The 18538-nt window shown below is 27.8% G+C and overlaps 5 protein-coding genes across 6 annotated transcripts in view; 3 read left to right on the forward strand and 2 right to left on the reverse strand.

Annotated features, from left to right (window-relative positions):
* Positions 1-6039: 6039 nt before the first annotated feature.
* Positions 6040-7488, reverse strand: Sce (E3 ubiquitin-protein ligase Sce). The gene is made up of 3 exons (XM_027340607.2): positions 6823-7488; positions 6625-6764; positions 6040-6565 (listed from the first exon to the last, which is right to left on the reverse strand). The coding sequence occupies exons 1-3, from the start codon at positions 7298-7300 to the stop codon at positions 6143-6145; spliced, it is 1041 nt and encodes a 346-aa protein (XP_027196408.1). The 5' UTR covers positions 7301-7488; the 3' UTR covers positions 6040-6142.
* Positions 7489-7606: 118 nt separating this feature from the next.
* Positions 7607-9874, forward strand: LOC113790901 (abl interactor 2-like). The gene is made up of 4 exons (XM_027340606.2): positions 7607-7977; positions 8043-9087; positions 9151-9297; positions 9533-9874. The coding sequence occupies exons 1-4, from the start codon at positions 7774-7776 to the stop codon at positions 9694-9696; spliced, it is 1560 nt and encodes a 519-aa protein (XP_027196407.1). The 5' UTR covers positions 7607-7773; the 3' UTR covers positions 9697-9874.
* Positions 9875-9952: 78 nt separating this feature from the next.
* Positions 9953-13210, forward strand: LOC113790900 (mesoderm induction early response protein 1-like). Of its 2 annotated transcripts, none has more exons than XM_027340605.2 (5): positions 9953-11197; positions 11269-11481; positions 11534-12333; positions 12416-12810; positions 12889-13210. In XM_027340605.2, exons 1-5 carry the CDS (start codon positions 11189-11191, stop codon positions 13179-13181), a joined length of 1710 nt encoding a protein of 569 aa, XP_027196406.2. In that variant the 5' UTR covers positions 9953-11188; the 3' UTR covers positions 13182-13210. The 2 variants fall into 2 exon arrangements, with proteins under 2 accessions (XP_027196406.2, XP_027196405.2); XM_027340604.2 differs by having other exon boundaries at positions 9954-11197; positions 12416-12816.
* A 150-nt stretch (positions 13211-13360) lies between these two features.
* Positions 13361-15589, forward strand: LOC113790905 (uncharacterized). The gene has a single exon (XM_027340609.2). The coding sequence runs from the start codon at positions 13814-13816 to the stop codon at positions 15581-15583; it is 1770 nt and encodes a 589-aa protein (XP_027196410.2). The 5' UTR covers positions 13361-13813; the 3' UTR covers positions 15584-15589.
* Positions 15590-15909: 320 nt separating this feature from the next.
* Exo84 (exocyst complex component Exo84) overlaps positions 15910-18538 on the reverse strand; it is a 2917-nt gene continuing 288 nt past the window's right edge. The window contains exon 1 of the mRNA XM_027340608.2: positions 15910-18538. This exon is cut by the window's right edge and continues 288 nt beyond it. Coding sequence (XP_027196409.2) covers positions 15910-18538 — 2629 coding nt within the window.

Genomic DNA, 18538 nt, shown 5'->3' on the forward strand with positions numbered 1-18538 from the left:
AGAATGTCAAGAATTTCATATATAAATGTGTATACTTTTAATTTTGAAAATGGAAAACACATTTTTGTTGTTGTTGTTGTTTGTTGTTACTTTTCCTATACTGTCATAACATCTTAATCAAATTATGATACGAAACAGCAAACAACAAAATTGTTTTTTTTGTTTTGTTTTTTTTTCATTTTGTTTCGATTATAGACATTCGATTATTAATATGATGATGGAATTTCTCTTGTTTTTGCTTCTTTGATTGGAATTTGTTTTTTCTTCTCTCAATGATGATGATGATCTTTTAGGTACAAAAAAACACACATACATATAAATTATCAATGATAATAATAATAATTTAATAATTGATAAACATTTGAAAACATTGAAACATCAATGGTGAAAAACAGAAAAAGACAAAATGAAAAAAAGGTAAAACAAAAAGACAAAATGAAAAAGGTAAAATCCTATTAGATTCTATTTCATTTAATCAATATGTTCATTGATTTTTTTTCTCTCTTGTTCTCTCGATTTTGTTAAATTTGATTTTCTTTTCTTTTTTTATTAATAAGAAATGATTTGAAATTGAACATTTTCATTATTTCCATTACTGATCTTTTCATATTGATCTTTTCATATTGATCTTTTCATCTTGATTTTTATCTTTATATTTTGTTTAGATTGAATAAATGAAAATGATAACCTATCCAAAAAAAAAAATCTTAATGTATTTAGATAGTATACTATATGATTTTTGATAAAAAATTGATGAAAAAAATCACTTTTTTTGTGTATCACATGACTTTTGTATCACTTGACTTTTTCGTTTTCGTTGTTTGGTTGTTGATCAAATAAGAATGGAAAGAAAAGATGGAAAGAAAGAATCAAATCTATCTTTGATATCAGAAAGAATCTGATAAAAGAAAGAGTAAATACTTTGGGTAGGTACGAAATGATAATGATAATTCATAGATGATAAAAATGATTAAAAAAAAGAGTTTTTCATTTCGTTTCTAATCTCTTCTTTTGTCAAATGTTACCTGATTATTATTATTAAGAAAAATTGCCCAAAATTCAAAAAGAAAAGAAGAAAAAAAAAATTCAAAAGGTTATTTGAGAGCTGTCACAAGTAACCAAATCCATCCATAATAACCTAATACCAATGAAAACATCGACAACAACAAAACAATGTAAAAATGAAACCAGACCAGCAAAACAGAATAAAAACTTTTCCAAATGTATATTCAAGCCTCTATCCATCTTGTCATTTTTTTCGTCGTTTTTTCTTTCGTTTTCATTTCTTTCGTTTTCTCATATTCTGTTTTGTCTGATGAAAAAATCGTTAATCCGATTATTCATTATTTTCAATTATTTATTTATTTATTTAAATTTTTCATTTTCTGTAATCAGAAATGAAACGAAAAAAAACGACTTTTTTCATAAAGAATCATAAAGAATTAAATGAGAGAGAGAGAGAGAGAGAGAGAGAGAGAGAGAGAGAGAGAGAGACCATGTTATTCTTGTTTCGTGTCCGTTGAATCTCCCAAGGTACCCCAGAATCGAAAGAATGAAAGAAAATTAAACAAAAGAAGAAGATCGCAAAAAAAAAGAAAGAAGCAAAAAGAAAAACTTCCACCCCTCTCTCTCTCTCTCTCTCTCTCTCTCTCTCTCTCTCTCTCTCTCTCTCTCTCTCTCTCTCTCTCTCTCTCTCTCTCTCTCTCTCTCTCTCTCTCTCTCTCTCTCTCTCTCTCTCTCTCGTTCGGTATTATCATTCGACAAAGATAATAATAAAGAAAAAATCTTCAGAAATTATGATAAAAGATAGGAAAATCTTTCTGAAAAAAAAATAAAAAATCGACAAGAAGAAGAAGATCTCAAATGTCATAATAATAATGTCTTTTTCAACCATCATTTGTTATCATACTTTTTACCGTATTTTTTTTTTTTTTTTGTTTCCTAATGAAATCTTCTTCTTCTTCTTTGTTTAAATGTCAAATCATTATTTTTTGGTTACCTGCATTCTTTGTTGTTGTTTTCAACTACTTTGAAAGCTTGACCAAATTGAATTTTCTTTTTCTTTTTCTTCTTGTTCTCTGATTCAAACAACAAAATCTAAATTTTTCAATTTCAATTTTTTCTGGTCATACGGTACACACACAGAATCACTTCTTGGCCCTTATCATGATCGAAATATATGTTTGTTTGTTTGTTTGTTTAAATTTGAATTCAAATTCAAACATATATTCGTAAAGGGGGATTGGGAATTGGTTTTTCGGTTTTGATGTATGTACATAAACCAGAAATGATGTTTATGATAATAATCAGAGCCATATATGATGATGTCAATGAACAAACCAATATATGTATGTTTGTACAGTGACAAATGAATAAAAAGATCTGAGGGAAAAGCGAAGCGAACACTATATATCCATCCAAAAAAAAAATGTTTCCAATTGAAAAGCAAATGAAAGATATACACATTAGGTTCCAGAAAAAACGAAACGAAACGAAACTGAAATGAAACTGAAACTAACTAACTAAGAAATAAAGTTTTTTTCTTTCTTTTTTACATTGTAAATGTTTGCTTACTTTTTTTGATACAGTTTTCTTTTTTTTTCGAACGAAATGAATCAAACATTATCAACGACAGAAAATGATATTGGTAGTGAGAAAAAACCAAAGTGAAATGTAAACTTGAAGAAAAAATTGTTTGAAATTAACCAAAAAAAAATATTCAAACTGAATGTGTTGAATGAACCGGAATATTTCAAACATATTTTTTTTCAACCAAAAAAAGAAAACATTTTGAAATACAGAATAGACATAGTGTGTTGTTTGACGGAAGTCAGATGATTTCATTTTTTTCACTTCAAAAAAATTAGATTTCTGTGGTCATTTTTGGACGAAAATTTTACAGGAAAATCAAAACATCCATTTTTTTTTGTATCCAACAAAAATTATGATTTTGTAGCGTTTGATTCCAGCTATAATTTTTTGAAAAAAAATCAATTATTTGGCAAGGTAACAAAAAAAATGATTCTTTCGATTGATATTTGGTTATTATCAATTCGACAGAATATTTTGTTTGTCTTTTTTTTTTTTTTTTTTTTTTGTTTGTATGATTGCAATCTGATTTTGCTATCATCCAAAAACAGGGAAAAAATCAATTTATTCATCGTTGCAACGAAGAAAGAAGAAAAAAAAATCATTTCCCAAATGATTTTTTTTGTTTTGTTTGGAAAAGCTGAATTCAGAAGGAAAGAAAAAAAAATTTCAGGAAATTCTAATCAATTCGATTGGTGTAAATTCAACATCGACGAAGAATGACAATGGATCAAACACACGAAATACACCTATGTCAAACGATTTGCATTTTCATCAAAATTTCTCTCTCTCTCTCTCTCTTCGAAGCAATCAAATTCTTATTAAGAATTAGATTTTTTTTCGCAACAGAATCGTTGCCTTGTTGTTATCCTTCATTTTCAATCACTGTTGGAATTCATTCATTCTTTTCGTGTGAGAAAAGAATGAAAGAATAATAACATTGTTAAAGTAAAGTAAAGTAAATAATTTGATCTACCGATTGGATTCTTTTTCTTTTTTCTTTTTTTTGTTTCAACATTGGTTTTCATTTGTCCATAGACACACACAGACACACGCATTCTTTACATTTAAAAAATATTCTTTATTGAACTTTATTATTATAATTCAATGAAAAAAAATGAAATGGACGTAGGATGCTAAAATCGCACGCAATTCTTTAGTTTTTCGTGCTACTGTTGTAAGATTCTTATGATTCTTTTTTTTTTTGGTTGTTACCAATTTTTTTGATTCTGATTCTGCTTTCCAATTTCATTTTACACACACAACACAACGAATGAAACTAACAAAAAACTACTCGTCATCGAGCAATAAAAGCCTCTTAATAGTTTGACAAAATGACAAAATAGTGAAAAAGAGCAAATAGGAAGAAGAAAGCAGAAAAAATATATAAGTAGTGAATTACAATGTGATAAAATCCATTTTTTCTTTTCGTTTGATAATGTTATCATCATTTTGATTCATTATTTTTTGTTTTTTTTCAATTTTTTTTCTTTCTGAATGTCAAATTCTGATGATGAAAAGGAGACAGAATTGAATGCAGAATCATTAAATAATAGAATCGGAAGAGAAGAACGAAGTTCTCATGTTACAAATTATTTTCAAGTATCAAATTATGATTTTTTGTTTTGTTTGTTCCGTTGGCTACCCATTTGTTTGATGATGATGATGATGATGATGAAGTGAGGAAAGAATTTATGAATATAGTGTGTGTGTGTGTGTCTTCATCATCATTTTCTGTTTTTGCTTTTGGTTTTTGGCTTCTTTTGGTTTTCCCGATTATAATCATGATAATAGAAACTAAATGTATTAGGGTTTGTTGGGGGTGGTGAAAGAAAGAAAGCTCAAACTTAATGATATTTTCAGTCAATTTTTTTTCGTTGTTGTTGTTGACCTAGCCAGTATCATTTCAATTCAATAATGTAATTAATTTTTTTTGTTTTATGATGGATGCTAGATGGCCACCATCATCACCACCGCCATCATCATCAGTGAATATGGAATAAGGTTTTGTTTGTCTGTGAAAATTCATTTCAATTTCAATTTTACAGAAAAAAAAAGAAAATTTACGAACAAAATCCACTAAAAATGAATGAATATTGTCCTATATTGTATACACTCGACACACATCCATCTCAATCAATATTTTTGTTGTTTTTCTGTTTTGTTTTCGTTTTTCACTGTCATCATCAATAATAATTTTGTTTTATTCCCAGTGAAACAACAACATGAACAACAAACAAACTACGATCCAACAAAAACAAAAAAAAACTTATTCATGCATACATACACACAGAATATTCAACAGAATTTTCTTTTCTCACTAAAAAACTTTAAAATAAAACATAGCTTTAAATATTCGCAAACAGCATCTCAACATAGAAAAAAATGATAGATTCTTTCTTTATTCATAAGACACGAGCGAATTTATTCTCATTGTTTACAGCGAGGAAAACAAAACATTATCCATTTTCTACAGAATAAAAAGGAAAAGATTGTGAAAATGTCACACACAAAAACAACAACGATGATTGAGATTTGCTGCTTCATGTTTCCTGTCAAATTAATTTTTTCGTTTCTTCGGTTTTTTGTTGGGATATAATTTCATGACAAAAAAAACAACACTGGATCACCTACTAACCCCAAACAAACAAACAAACAAACAAAAACAGCAATGGGAATTTGAAACAATTCAAGAATAAAATTGAAAAAAAAATGATAGAGTGGGTTCTATAAATACTATGTAGGAGAAAATGAAAAACTATATTTTGAATGGGGATCAACAACAACAACAGCGAAAAAGTCTAATTTTCTTCTTGTTGTTTTTTTTCCATTGAAAAAAAATTACATTTTTTATCATTTTCATCTGAAAAAAAAGATGTTTGCAGGGCACGTTTGTATAGGAACTCAAAACAGAGAAAAAGAATCATCGTCCGTTAAAACAAACACAGAAAAAATAAAGAATCCGTGTGTTGTGTGAATGAATGAAAGAATTTGTCCTGCTTTCAAATCAAACGTTGAAAAGAAAAAATGCTGAAATGAAATCACATTCATTGATTTTTCATTATTTGTTTTCTTTTTGTTAGTTTTGAATAAATATTATCAGTTTTTTTTTGTTTGTCAATGAATGAATGAATGAATGTGAAAAAAATGGTAATGTTTGATATCTTTCTTTCTGTTGTTGTTGTAGCAAATCTATACACCGAAAATATGATTCATTTCAAATAACCGGGAGCTTTTGTTCACATCTAGTGATCGCTATGGATGTGATTGATGAATTTTAATGTTTGGAACAAAAGAAAAGGAAAAAAACACACGAAATCATCAATATGGAAAAACAAAAATTTGAAATTCTTTAGAAAAAAAAAATCATTTTTATTATGAATTTTTTGTGTAACAAAATTAAAAAAATATTAATGTTACTGATGATATGAAATTAAAATTATTAATTTTTTTTTGTTTTTGTTTTTGTAAAAATTGCCTTTTAGGCGCAAAATTACAACACAATGATGCTTACAAAATAAATACTGAATGAAATGAAATGAAATAAAAATATTCATGATGTTGGATTAACTTTATATGCATAAAATAATTCTAATGGTTTATTTATTTTCCAATATTGTTCATCAACTTGTGCTAATGTTATTGATCCTTGTAATGGATTATATTGTCCAGGTCCTGCTGCTATATATAATGTAAATGGAAATGCCGATGATGATGTTGTCGATGAATTTGATGTTGATTGATTTGTATCATTCATTTTTGAATTATTATTCATTGATTTATCAACAGATTTTGTTACATTTGTATCTTTGTTATCAACCACATCATTATCATTATCATCATCATTATCATTATTACGTGTACCATCATCTTCAGATGATTCAAAATTATAACGCATTTTTAAATATTTTGCAATATGATTGATTGTTGCTTTTGTTGTTGTTTTCATAAATCTTGTTTGATTTAATGATGGATCCTATATTTGAAAAAAATAGCAATTAAAATGAGAAGTAAAAAACAAAACTGAAAATTTACTCTTCGTTCAACTTGTGGTAATGGTTTAATGATTAATTCAATTTCCTGTATATTATTATCAGTATCTTGATTGTCAACATTGTTTGTTTCATTTGAAAAACCATTCGAATCAGGTCGTATTCGTCGATTTTCAACCGGATCTATAATAAAATAAATCATATAAGGAATTTAAAAGAAAGATAAACTTCTACCACAAACCTTCATCATTATTCAATGATCTTTTACCACGAGTACGATTTAATGCTTGCATACGTAATGTTTCTTCAATATTTTGTACAAAATGTTTATTAACACTATTAATAACTCTTTCTTGTTGTGCATCATATTCTTCACGACTTGGATAAATTTTTGATATTAACATATCAAAATTTGGATCAGCACGTAATGAACGTTTTGATATAAGTTTTTTACGACATGTTGGACATTCTTTATTACCACTACGTAAAGCGGTAATTATACAATCATGACAAAAACGATGCAGACATTCTTTTGTTGTCATTGTTGATTTTAACATATCCAAACAAATTGGACACATTAATTCTGAATGTAAACTACGTGGACTAACAGCAATTTCAGTATTATCAGTAATAACTTCTTGTGGTTGTCTATGTAATTCATATGGACTTAATTCCCATGTTTTACCGCCAAAATTTATTGTTGAATCTAATTGTGACATTATTATTGTTTTTTGTCAACCGAAAAAATTATTTATCAAATCGAATAAAATATTCACGTTCAATGGATATAATTTCAAGAAAAAAACTTTTTTGTTTGGTTCAAATATCGTAATGTTTTTGCCGAAACAAACAAAAAAATTACCGATCGTTTTGTTGATGAGCTCAAAACGAGGTATTATATTCTTGCTCGTTCGTTTAATGCCGTTTTTTTTTTGTTGTACGACGCATGCTTAGAAATGAGCAAAATCGAACACATTTTATATGAATGGATCACCATTGTTTCTCGAGATACTGTTGATCATTGATTTTTGGGAGTATCCATTTGTTTTTTTTTTTGTTGTTGTTTGACAATTGCATCCGTCTATTATCCTGATTGCATTCAACAATTTTGTTTTGTTGTTGTTGATAATCATTGAATTGAGCAAAGCATTGAAGGTTGACCATTGACAAACAAACGAAACAATCAACAGTTATGGTCATGGAAACAGTAATAGTGGATCCAGAATTAAATGAACATCATCATCTTAATTCTAATGGTCAATCACAACAACATTCAAATCTAGAAGAATTATGTTCATTATTACGAAATGAAGTTCCTGAATCTAGACAAACATTATTGGATACACAATCAAATTTGGAAAAAGTTGCTGATTATTGTTCAACAGCATATCTTGAGGTAAAATTTGATTGTTTTTTGTTTCGAATCATTGAAAAATAATGTTTTTTTTGTTCATTGTTCAGGCTGATGATAAACGATTAGCATTTGAAAATACAAAAAATTATACAACACATTCATTAGCATCGGTTGCTTATCAGATAAATACATTGGCATTTAATGTTTTGCATATGTTGGATTTACAAACAAATCAAATATCCGAAATGGAATCACAAATGAATTATATTTCACAAAAATTTCAATTTCATAATGAAAAAGTTGCCCGACGTAAAATTGCATTACTTACATCGGCCAAAGCAATGGTTCGACAACCAAAAGTATTGATGCCAGCCAATCAGGAAAAACAATCCAAATATATTCGTAAACCAATTGATTTTAGTCTTCTTGATGATATTGGTCATGGTGTAAAAATTTCTAATCAATCAAGTTTTTTAAGAAGTTTAACAACAGCAAATACATCTGGTCGAATGAGTGGTGTACAAACATTGGGACCAAAATCATCAATGTCATCATTATCACATTATCATCATTATAATACATTAAGTGGTAGTGGACCAGCACCAACAACAAAACCACCAACACCACCACAAGCTATACGTTCCGGTTTTGGTACATTATCACGTTCAGCACAGAATAAAGAATATCGTGCATTAGTACCACCAATAGCACCACCACAAGTGCCAAAAAATTATGAATCTAATTATCCTATTGGTCATCCAAAAAGTTCTATTATACATAGACAATCAAGTACTACTGGTAGTATTGGAAGTGGAAATAGTGGTTATGCTGCTGGTCATCATCAATCTAATCATCAAAATAATAATAATAATCCACAACAACAACAACAATATATGGCCGGTTATTCAATTTATCATCCAGGATCATCTGCTGTTTCATTAAATTCAAATATGTATGGCGTACATACAGCAAATAGCCAACAAGTTAATACGAATTTAGATGATAATAATTGTCAACCATTACCACCACCTCCTATTGCTCAATTAGATCCAAATGATCCATTACCTGATCCACCATCTCCATCCAATATTCATCATCATCATCATCATCAACAACAACATCATAGTAATTATGATGGTCGAAATACAACAGGTATTTGAACGTTTTTTTCTTTGACTTAGGAAATGATTAATTTGAATTTTTTTTTCATAATAGCATCACCACCATTACCACCACCACCTCCAACCGTTGATAATGTTCATGGTGAACATTCTTCAATGAATAAACAACAACAAATTTATGGTTTAACAAGCGCAAGACAAAATGTTCCTGATTGGGTACCTGCTAATTATATTGAAAAGGGTATGTTTAGGCGGTGGTCCCACTTGAACAAACTAAAAAAACTAGTTTGCCGGATCATGCTTGCATGATATGTTAAACTCGCCAGTTTGTCAAATCGCAAACTTTTCCCGTTTTCTACTTCCACAGTGCATTTTTCGGTTTAGTCTGTTTGTTAGTTTTTACAAGTGGGACCACGGCCTTAGAAATTCATTTTAAATTTTGCTCATTTTAAAAAAATTTTTAATTTTGTTCACAGTAATTGCCATCTATGATTATTCAGCCGATAAAGATGATGAATTAACATTTCAAGAAAATTCTGTTATCTATGTAACAAGTAAAAATGATGATGGATGGTTTGAAGGTATTATGAATGGTGCAATTGGATTATTTCCCGGAAATTATGTTGAACCATGTCTTTAAATGGAAAAAACAACGAATAACCAAAAACAATGACCATTTTATTAAGCATTTTATTTTATCTATAAAATTTCTTAAGTATTTTATATCGATGACAATATTGATGTAATTTTTTTTTAAATTTTTTTAAAATTACCTCTTTTTTTCTAATTAAATAAATTATTCACCTGTTGTAACGGCATTTTTTAATGGTCCCTTTTTTTATTATTATAATCCAAAAAATAACGAAATACGCATGCGTATAATATATTTTGACTCATAAAAATAAGTTAATAACGAATTCAAGTGTGCTACCACCTTATATTCGACCATGACCACCACCACCATAATCATCATTGGTGAAAAAGCAAAGATTTTCATTCGATGACTTCCCTCCAAATATCCCAATAATCATTTTATTATCGTCAAAATGAAATGAATTGAAATCGTGTTAAAGAATTTATCCAAAACTCTCTCTGTTTATCCATTTTACTCATTGATTATTGAATGAACGCGCGTTGTTGAAAAACTTGCCACCACCACCACCATTATCATTATCTTTAGTCAATTCTCTCTCTTTCTCCCTTTTTTGTTACTAAAGTGGCAGCCACCACCATCAACATCGACGTCTTCGTCGGATTGTGTTCAACACAACACACACGCCCGATCAGGCAACCTGGATTTTTATTCTTTTTTGTTGTTGTTGTTTAATCAGTTTTTTTTATGACTAAAAAGTGTCCAATTCAATTCATGAGAATTCGTTTGTTATTTTTGATTGATAAATAAAAATCGAGTTGTTTTTGATGAGAAGATAACCATCAAAAAAATCCGCTGTTTACGAACGATCCAGAAAAAAGAATATCTGCTTGTTGTGTATGTGTTTATGTTTGCTTACATAATAATATATGTTTGCCGTAAGTGTTGACTTGGCGCCGACTCTTCTTCTTCGAGAATTTCTTTAAACACACTCATCATCACACATACAATATTTACTCAACTTTTGACCGCGTTGAAGACGAAAAAGTATTCTTGTTTGACGCTACGCCACTGATAATGATGTTGATGATGATATAGATGTGGTGCTCAACGTTTAAATGAAAATTTATAAACAAAAAGAATTCATCAAAAATACAACTCAAAAAAGAAAAGAAAGAAGAAACATCGATTATCGTCATCTTATATCGTCCATCACCATTAATACCTGTTCCAAATCGCCTTCATTTTACAATTTGATTTAAAAATTCTATTTGTCACCATCATCATCATCTGTCACTTGTTGTTGTTGTTATTCTTGTTGCTGTTGAATCTCTATATATATTATATCAGACAATTTATTTGTTCAATTCAAATTCTATATAATCTATTCAAGCCAGAAAGAAAGAAATCGTTATTTTATTGTCTTATTACACTTTTTTCTATCTATCTCTTTCTCTCCGTCGGAAAATACTCAAATCGCTACATTTGTTGTTTGTTAATTTGATTTCGTTTAAAAAAATTTGTCCAAATTTATTCAATAATGGCTGAGGTAAATAATATTTGTTTTCATAATAATATCTGATGATGTTTAATTAATGTTGTTTTTTTCATTACTTGAAGCCAAATACAAATGATTCAAATATCATTGGTAGTGGCGGTGGTGGTGGTGGTGGTGGAAGTGATAGTGATCAAGATTTTGATCCATCTGCCGAAATGTTAGTTAATGATTTTGATGATGAACATACAATGGATGAAGAAGAAGCATTAGCTGATGATGATGATGAAATTGATGATGAGCTTACTAATAAAGATGAAATTGAAAAATTGAATCAGGTAATTTTCGATTTGAATTAACTTTTTTCTGACTGTATATTATTATTTCCAGGAAAAAGATATTCCAATTGAAGAACTATTACGAATGTATGGTTATGATAAACCAACAACAACAACAACGTCAGATAATGTCGATCAATCAACATCGGATTCATCAAATTCAAATAATCTGACTAGTCAAACGCAAACATCTGTAACAACAGCGGCTACAACAGCTATAAATAATAATATAAATCAATTATTATCCGATTCATCGGATGATGATTCTGATGAAGATTTTTCTGTTAATGAAGATGAATGGAGAAGAACTATACAGGTTGGATCAGATTTTCAGGCAGTCATACCTGATGGTTTAAAACATTATGAACATGATTCTATTATTGGTCATAATAATATATTATTGTGGAAGCCACCTATATCATTATTAAATTTGGATGAATATTTATTAGAATATGCAAAATTATCGCTTTCAAGTGATGAAGATAGCCTTAATGATTTTGTATTACCAACTGGAGCACATATCAAAGATGATGAACAAGCATTATTTACATTATTTCAATGTAAATATGATATGAAAAAAGCATTATATTTACATGAAAATGATAATGAAACAAAGGCACCAATTAGTGAACCAATGACACCATGGTCAGAAGAAGAATGTCGTGCCTTTGAAAGTGGCCTTCGTGCTTTAGGTAAAGATTTCTATCAAATTAAACATTCACGTATACCAACACGATCAGTTGGTGAAGTTGTTTCATTTTATTATCTTTGGAAAAAAACTGAAAGACATGATATTTTTGCTAATAAATTTCGTATTGAAAAGAAAAAGTATTCATTACATCCAGGTACTACGTAAGTATTATTTATTTTCTTAAACTGATATTCTTCAATTTAATTAATTTGTTACATTATTTTTTTTCTTACAAAAACAAAGCGATTATATGGATAGATTCCTTGATGAACAAGAAAATGTATCGATTAATAATATACCATTAAATCAGAATAATAATAATAGCACATTATCAACAAGTTCAAATGTCCAAATGAATTCACAACAGCCGCAAACAACGCAAAACAATTCATCGAATCATCATAATCATAATCATGGTATGACTATTTCGTTACAACAACCATCATCATCATCTTCATCTTCGTCTAATCGACAATCATTACATTCTCGACATGCTCAACAAACAACACCATCATCATCACATTATCATCAACATCATCCTACGATTAATAATAATAATACGTCCATGTCACTTGGTCGAACTATACAAGTTTCAAATGAACCTCAAACAATACTTATTAATGATTATCATGTTTCAAGTAATGGTAAAAATTATAAATTGTAATCATTTTTTTAATTTGAATTATAATTCTGAAAATTTTTCAAACCAAAATTAGATGATAAACCAATTGTCGTTTGTACTGGTGGTGGATCATCATCTAATCATGGAAATTATTATGGATCAAATAGTGGTGAAACATCATCATCATCATCGAATACAAAAACAATTGTTGTTGGAAAAAATCCTATCATGATTGATGGAACATGGGTATCATCATCATCATCCTCTTCATCATCATCATTATCGGCAACATCATCTTCGGCAACAACAGCTAATCTTACACCATCGGTATCGATCTATAAAATACCACATACTACATCATCATCATCATCATCATTCAATCGTTGAACGAATTGAAATAAATGATTTTCTGATTATATTCTTTCCATTATTTTCACCCAAATATTATTTCTTTTTTTTCATGTAAATTTTTTCCCGATTGATTTTTTTTCATTTTTCAAAAATTCATCATCATTTTAGTTTATGATTGGACAGAAAACAAACAAGCCAGCCAGCCAGCCATTTATATAATGATTTTTTTTCTTAATTTTTACCTAATTAATTATCATTCCCTTACCAACATCTTTACCATTGATTAATTAATATATGTTTTTTTTTTTTTGGTTACAAAAAAAAGAAAAAAGAAATTTTGCGAACAAAATAATCTTTGAAATACTTACTTTCCGAACGGGAATTCCTCATAATCAAATTTTTTTTGATGAAAACACAATTTGTTCGATTTGCGCATATGCGCTGTATAAGTGGAAAAACTTGATTGGCAGAGAAAATCAATGTTTCCTTTCTTTTTTTCTGTTTTTTTTTTTGGTGCTCAAATCGTTGCTCAATTTTCTGTTATATATATACGTCTGTTTGTTATTTTTTTCTTTTTTTGCTTTCGTGTGATGAATTTTCATCTTGTTTAATTCATTTGTTAATTTTCGAATTCCCAAACATTTTTCATTGATTTAATTGATTGGAATATGGATACTACAAGAATCAATAATAATCCAAATACAAATCCATCAGCTATGATGAATATATTTGATCTATCATTACGTTTATCAACATCAATGATGACAACAAAACAAAATAATAATGATCGTAAAGAATATGTACGTATACGATCAACATCATCATCATCATCAAATGAAATGGATTCGATAGAACAATGTGCTATTTGTTTGGAAGATATACGTGAAAAAACTAGATTAGTACCTTGTTTACATCAATTTTGTCAATATTGTCTTTTTCAATGGATCAATGTAAAGCTATATTGTCCTGTTTGTCGTCAAAAAGTGGATAAATTAATGTTTAAAAATGCAAATAGTTATGATGAAGTTTTAATCAAATCAAAACCAACAAGAGTAAATGATGATTTTAAAGATTTTCTTTTTCAAACACCTACAATGTTTAAAGTAGGATTGAAATGTTTACATGAATATTTTATGAATCATGCTGATCTAAAACAAGTTACAATCAATAATAATGATGATAATCAAAAATTACCAATAATTAGTATTGAAGATTTTCGTCGTGGTCTTTATGGTTCATGTAGTAATCGTATTATATGGATATTTTTTCGTAATATGATTTATCAATATAATCTATCACCATATCGTGATCAAAATCAAAATCGAATCGGACCAAATATAATTCGTGATGTTTCATTGAATTTTCTACGTGAACGACCTGCACTTGTTTCACGTATTGTTGAATTTGCTAAATTTGATTTGGAAAATTTACAAAAAGTTTTAAATTTTGAAATCGATACCGTTATTTATAATGAAATTCAAAATCTTTTGCTTATTTATGATCTATCAAGTAGTGAATTTCGTTTTAATTTACGTTCATTAATACAAAAATATTGTCAAAAAAGTACGGATTTTTCCTATAAATTCTATAGTGAATTAAATAATTTTGCACGTAGTAATCGTACAAATGCTATTGAATATGTACAAAATACATCTTATATATTACAACAAAGACATAAATTATCGGCTGAAATTATAACATTAACTGAATCATCATCATCTGATTCGGATATTCAAATACTTGGTGGTGGTACAGATTCAATGAATAAACGTAAAAGAAATAATGATGATGATCAAAATCTTATTTTGTCTACACCAGGACCAAGTGGTCTGAAAAAACATAAATTAAATTATCATCGAAATAAATGTCAAACCAACAGCACAAATAATAATCATCATTGTAATAACAATGGAAATAATAATGTTCGTTTATATACAAAAAAAGATGTTCATGAAATGCGTCGTATGATACGTAATGCACAAAATTCTGAATATTTTTTTCGTAAATTATTATTAGAAATTAAGAAAAAATTCTATAATCTTGAAACAATACTTAATACAAAACATTTCATACATTTAACTGAATATTTTAAAGATATACTTTTATCATCAAAATTATATCGTTCAAATAAATTAAATAATATTGCATCAAAACGTACATTAACAATTGATGAAATTAATCAACGTTTGAAAAAAAATTCACAAACAACAACAAGTTCATCATTATCACGTTCACCACATAGTTCATCTGAAAGTGATAGTATTTCCGATTGTCAATTAATATTGGAACAATATGAAAATGCTAATCAAACACAATTAAATAATCAGATTATTAAACATGCATTATCACCATCACATTCAATTACAAATCAATTATTAATGATGCCATCGATTAATAATATTCAATTTGAAAATCATATATATTCGGAAAGTGATTGAAAAAAAGGATTTTTTTCTTCATCGTTATAATCATCATTATAATTATCGTCATCGTCATTTGTATTACTAAACATTAATTACTTTCACAAGTTGTATTTTTTATTATTATTATTATTTGAATAATTTTTTTTCTTCAATAGTTATTTGCGACATTTAATACATTTAATCTTGTAAAAAAAAATTTTCTTTGAATGGATCAATTGTCCAATATCATCAATTATAAGCGATTATTAAAATTATTATTAATAAAAAATAAATTCAAAAAGTTTTAGTAATTTTTTTGTTTTGTAATTTTGTTTTATATATTTGCGCTTGAAAAGTAAAAATCACAGATAAGTGGCTGTGGTTGTTGATGCAGGTGATGATGTTGATGATCCACGTTGACTATCTTGATAATTATTGGCTGTTGTTGGTGATGTACGACTTTTTCTTGAACGTGGTGTTGGTGTTGGTGATAAATAACGACGATCAGATTGGCGATTATCATAACCATCATTATTATAATCATCATCATTATTATAATCAGGTGTTAATGATGTTTGTCTTGTATTATTTTCTTCATCATTTTCTTTTAAATGTGAATATTGTAAACTAGCTGTTTGTATTTGATTAAATGAATGTACTTGTAATGTTTCACAATATTTTTTTATAACAATCGGTATTAATTTATCCAATATAAATATAATATTTTTTCTTATAAATTCTTCCATAAATCGATTATCATTATTATTATTACGATTTTCATAAAGTGAATCACGTAAATAATTCATTTGCCATTGAAATGATTGTACAAGAATTTTGTTGATAGCACGTGTTGAATATGGATCATGCATTAATTTAAGTAATTCTTTTAATGTATTTAGATATGATTTTGCAAACGTACATGTATTATAGCTTAACATAATTTTATATGAAATTTTCGGATCATTATTATTTTTGATAATAAAATCCTGTACATCCAAATCATATTCATTCATTTCAGCCAAAAATTTATTCAATTTAATTTTTGTTTCAAATGTTAATGGTTGTATTGGATTTTCATTGGCACGTAATTTAATTGCTTCCATAAATTTATTATGAATTTCTTGTATTAAATTCTTTATATCATTTTTTAATGTTTTATTCAATACAAATAATAAATCAATACCGATTGTTTGTCGAAGTTTTGTACATTGATTCATTGCTAATGAAATACATTCAACAGCTGCCAATGTATTCACCTGATTAATGAATACATGTCGTGGAAACAAAGCCAAATAACGTTGAAATTCATCATAAATCCATGAATTCAAACATGCTAATGCTGTATGACTATAAGATGCGCTTAATGAATTATTATTTGTACATTTTATATTATTACCAATAATAAATTCATCACTATTTTGCCAATTTAATGATGAATTATTTGATGGTTGATTATTATCATTATTATGATCTTGATTAAAACATTCCGATTGATCAATTTCAAAGGCACGTAAAAATTCTTTTGTTGTTTTAACAAAATGACTGAAAAATAAATTTGTCATACGTTTCATAAACGATATTGTAGCACCATCAGTAATTTTTTGTTGTTTAAAATAATATTTTAATAAACGTTTTCGTTGATCTAAAAATAATCTTATTGCTAATGATGATTTACCTAATTGTACCAATAATGCAACAGCACGACGTGATGCACGTGGTCCAGTTTGTAATGATCGATCAGCAGCAACATTCAATTCACTACTTAATGCTTCAACTAATTCCGATATTTTATTATCAATTTTTAATTTTAAATCAACATGCATTTGATTATCACACCATTTTGGATAAATATAAAAATGTTCATGTGCACGTGTAACCAATTTAACTGCTTCATCAAAATTACGTTGTGCAATATAAACATCAAGATCATCAGGTAATTCAACTAACCATATTGGTAATTCAAAATCCATCATTTGATTATTTTCTTCTAATAATTCATTATTTTCTTCAAATGTTGTTGTTGTAAATGTTAATGGTGATGATTTTGTTTGATTCATTGTTGTTGTTGTTGTTGTTGGACTTAACATAAGATTTGAATAATGATTTCCTCCTCCAATTACATTTGTATCCGTTATTGATGAACAATTATTTGATGATTGCGATGAAATATTATAAAGTGTATCATGTCGTTGTAAACGAAGATATTTTTTTGCTGCTTCAAATGCATCAATCCATGCTTTCTTTTTAGCAGGTGAATTTGTAAGAAATACTTTATCAGGTGGTCCCATCAGAATTTTGAATGCCATTTCAAATTTATTATAACGTCTATCTTTAACATTAACAACAGCAATCAATTCTAGATCGATAATTGATTGAAATTTATATTTTCGTATTGGTATTTGATTGAATGATGTTTTATTTGAAATTGACATTGTACGATCAATATTAACAGTTGAAATAATTAATGCATCATTCAGTAGAACAAGATAAAGATTTTGTATTTCGGAATAATTTTCATCCAATTCAATAACTTCACCATCACAATAAACCAAAGAATTTTGTCGATTATTTAACATACCTGAACCACCTTCAATATTATCGATAATTGTACGAAATTCTTTTGTTGGTAATGGACCATTCATTGTTGATTGTGACATTTGTAACATTTTACGTTCACGTTCTTCTTTTACTTTTTCTTGTGCTTCTTTTTTTTCACTTAATGTCAGGCCGGTTTTTGATCCACCAATTGAAATCGATAATAATGATTCAAGTAATTTATATTCATCATTCAAATAGCTACTTAATTGTGACATTTCACTTTTTAAATATGATATTTCTTGTGATGTATCAATAAATAGTTGATAATTTTTATAAACATTTTTTTTCAATTGTGTATTTGTTTCATCGGCACAATTCTGTACAGTTTTACGTGCATTTAATAATTCTTCTAATGTAACCGATGATTTTGTTGTTAAATCACGAACATAAATC

The sequence above is a fragment of the Dermatophagoides pteronyssinus genome, unplaced genomic scaffold (genome assembly GCF_027571235.1).
Source record: "Dermatophagoides pteronyssinus isolate colony J.1.1.1.1 unplaced genomic scaffold, Derpt_VIB-CSIC_2022.12 sq0014, whole genome shotgun sequence".
Classification (NCBI taxonomy): domain Eukaryota; kingdom Metazoa; phylum Arthropoda; class Arachnida; order Sarcoptiformes; family Pyroglyphidae; genus Dermatophagoides; species Dermatophagoides pteronyssinus.

Bases quoted from the DNA above. Each gene is read 5' to 3' on its own strand.
- Sce (XM_027340607.2), bottom strand. From the start codon at position 7,300: ATGTCACAATTAGATTCAACAATAAATTTTGGCGGTAAAACATGGGAA. The intron at 6,765-6,822 runs GTTTGTGGTAGA...ATTTTATTATAG, and splicing joins ATCATTGAATAATGATGAAG to ATCCGGTTGAAAATCGACGA. The intron at 6,566-6,624 runs GTAAATTTTCAG...TTTCAAATATAG, and splicing joins TACCACAAGTTGAACGAAGA to GATCCATCATTAAATCAAAC.
- LOC113790901 (XM_027340606.2), top strand. From the start codon at position 7,774: ATGGTCATGGAAACAGTAATAGTGGATCCAGAATTAAATGAACATCAT. The intron at 9,088-9,150 runs GTATTTGAACGT...TTTTCATAATAG, and splicing joins TGATGGTCGAAATACAACAG to CATCACCACCATTACCACCA. The intron at 9,298-9,532 runs GTATGTTTAGGC...TTTTGTTCACAG, and splicing joins TGCTAATTATATTGAAAAGG to TAATTGCCATCTATGATTAT.
- LOC113790900 (XM_027340604.2), top strand. The intron at 11,482-11,533 runs GTAATTTTCGAT...TATTATTTCCAG, and splicing joins AAATTGAAAAATTGAATCAG to GAAAAAGATATTCCAATTGA. The intron at 12,334-12,415 runs GTAAGTATTATT...ACAAAAACAAAG, and splicing joins TCATTACATCCAGGTACTAC to CGATTATATGGATAGATTCC.
- LOC113790905 (XM_027340609.2), top strand. From the start codon at position 13,814: ATGGATACTACAAGAATCAATAATAATCCAAATACAAATCCATCAGCT.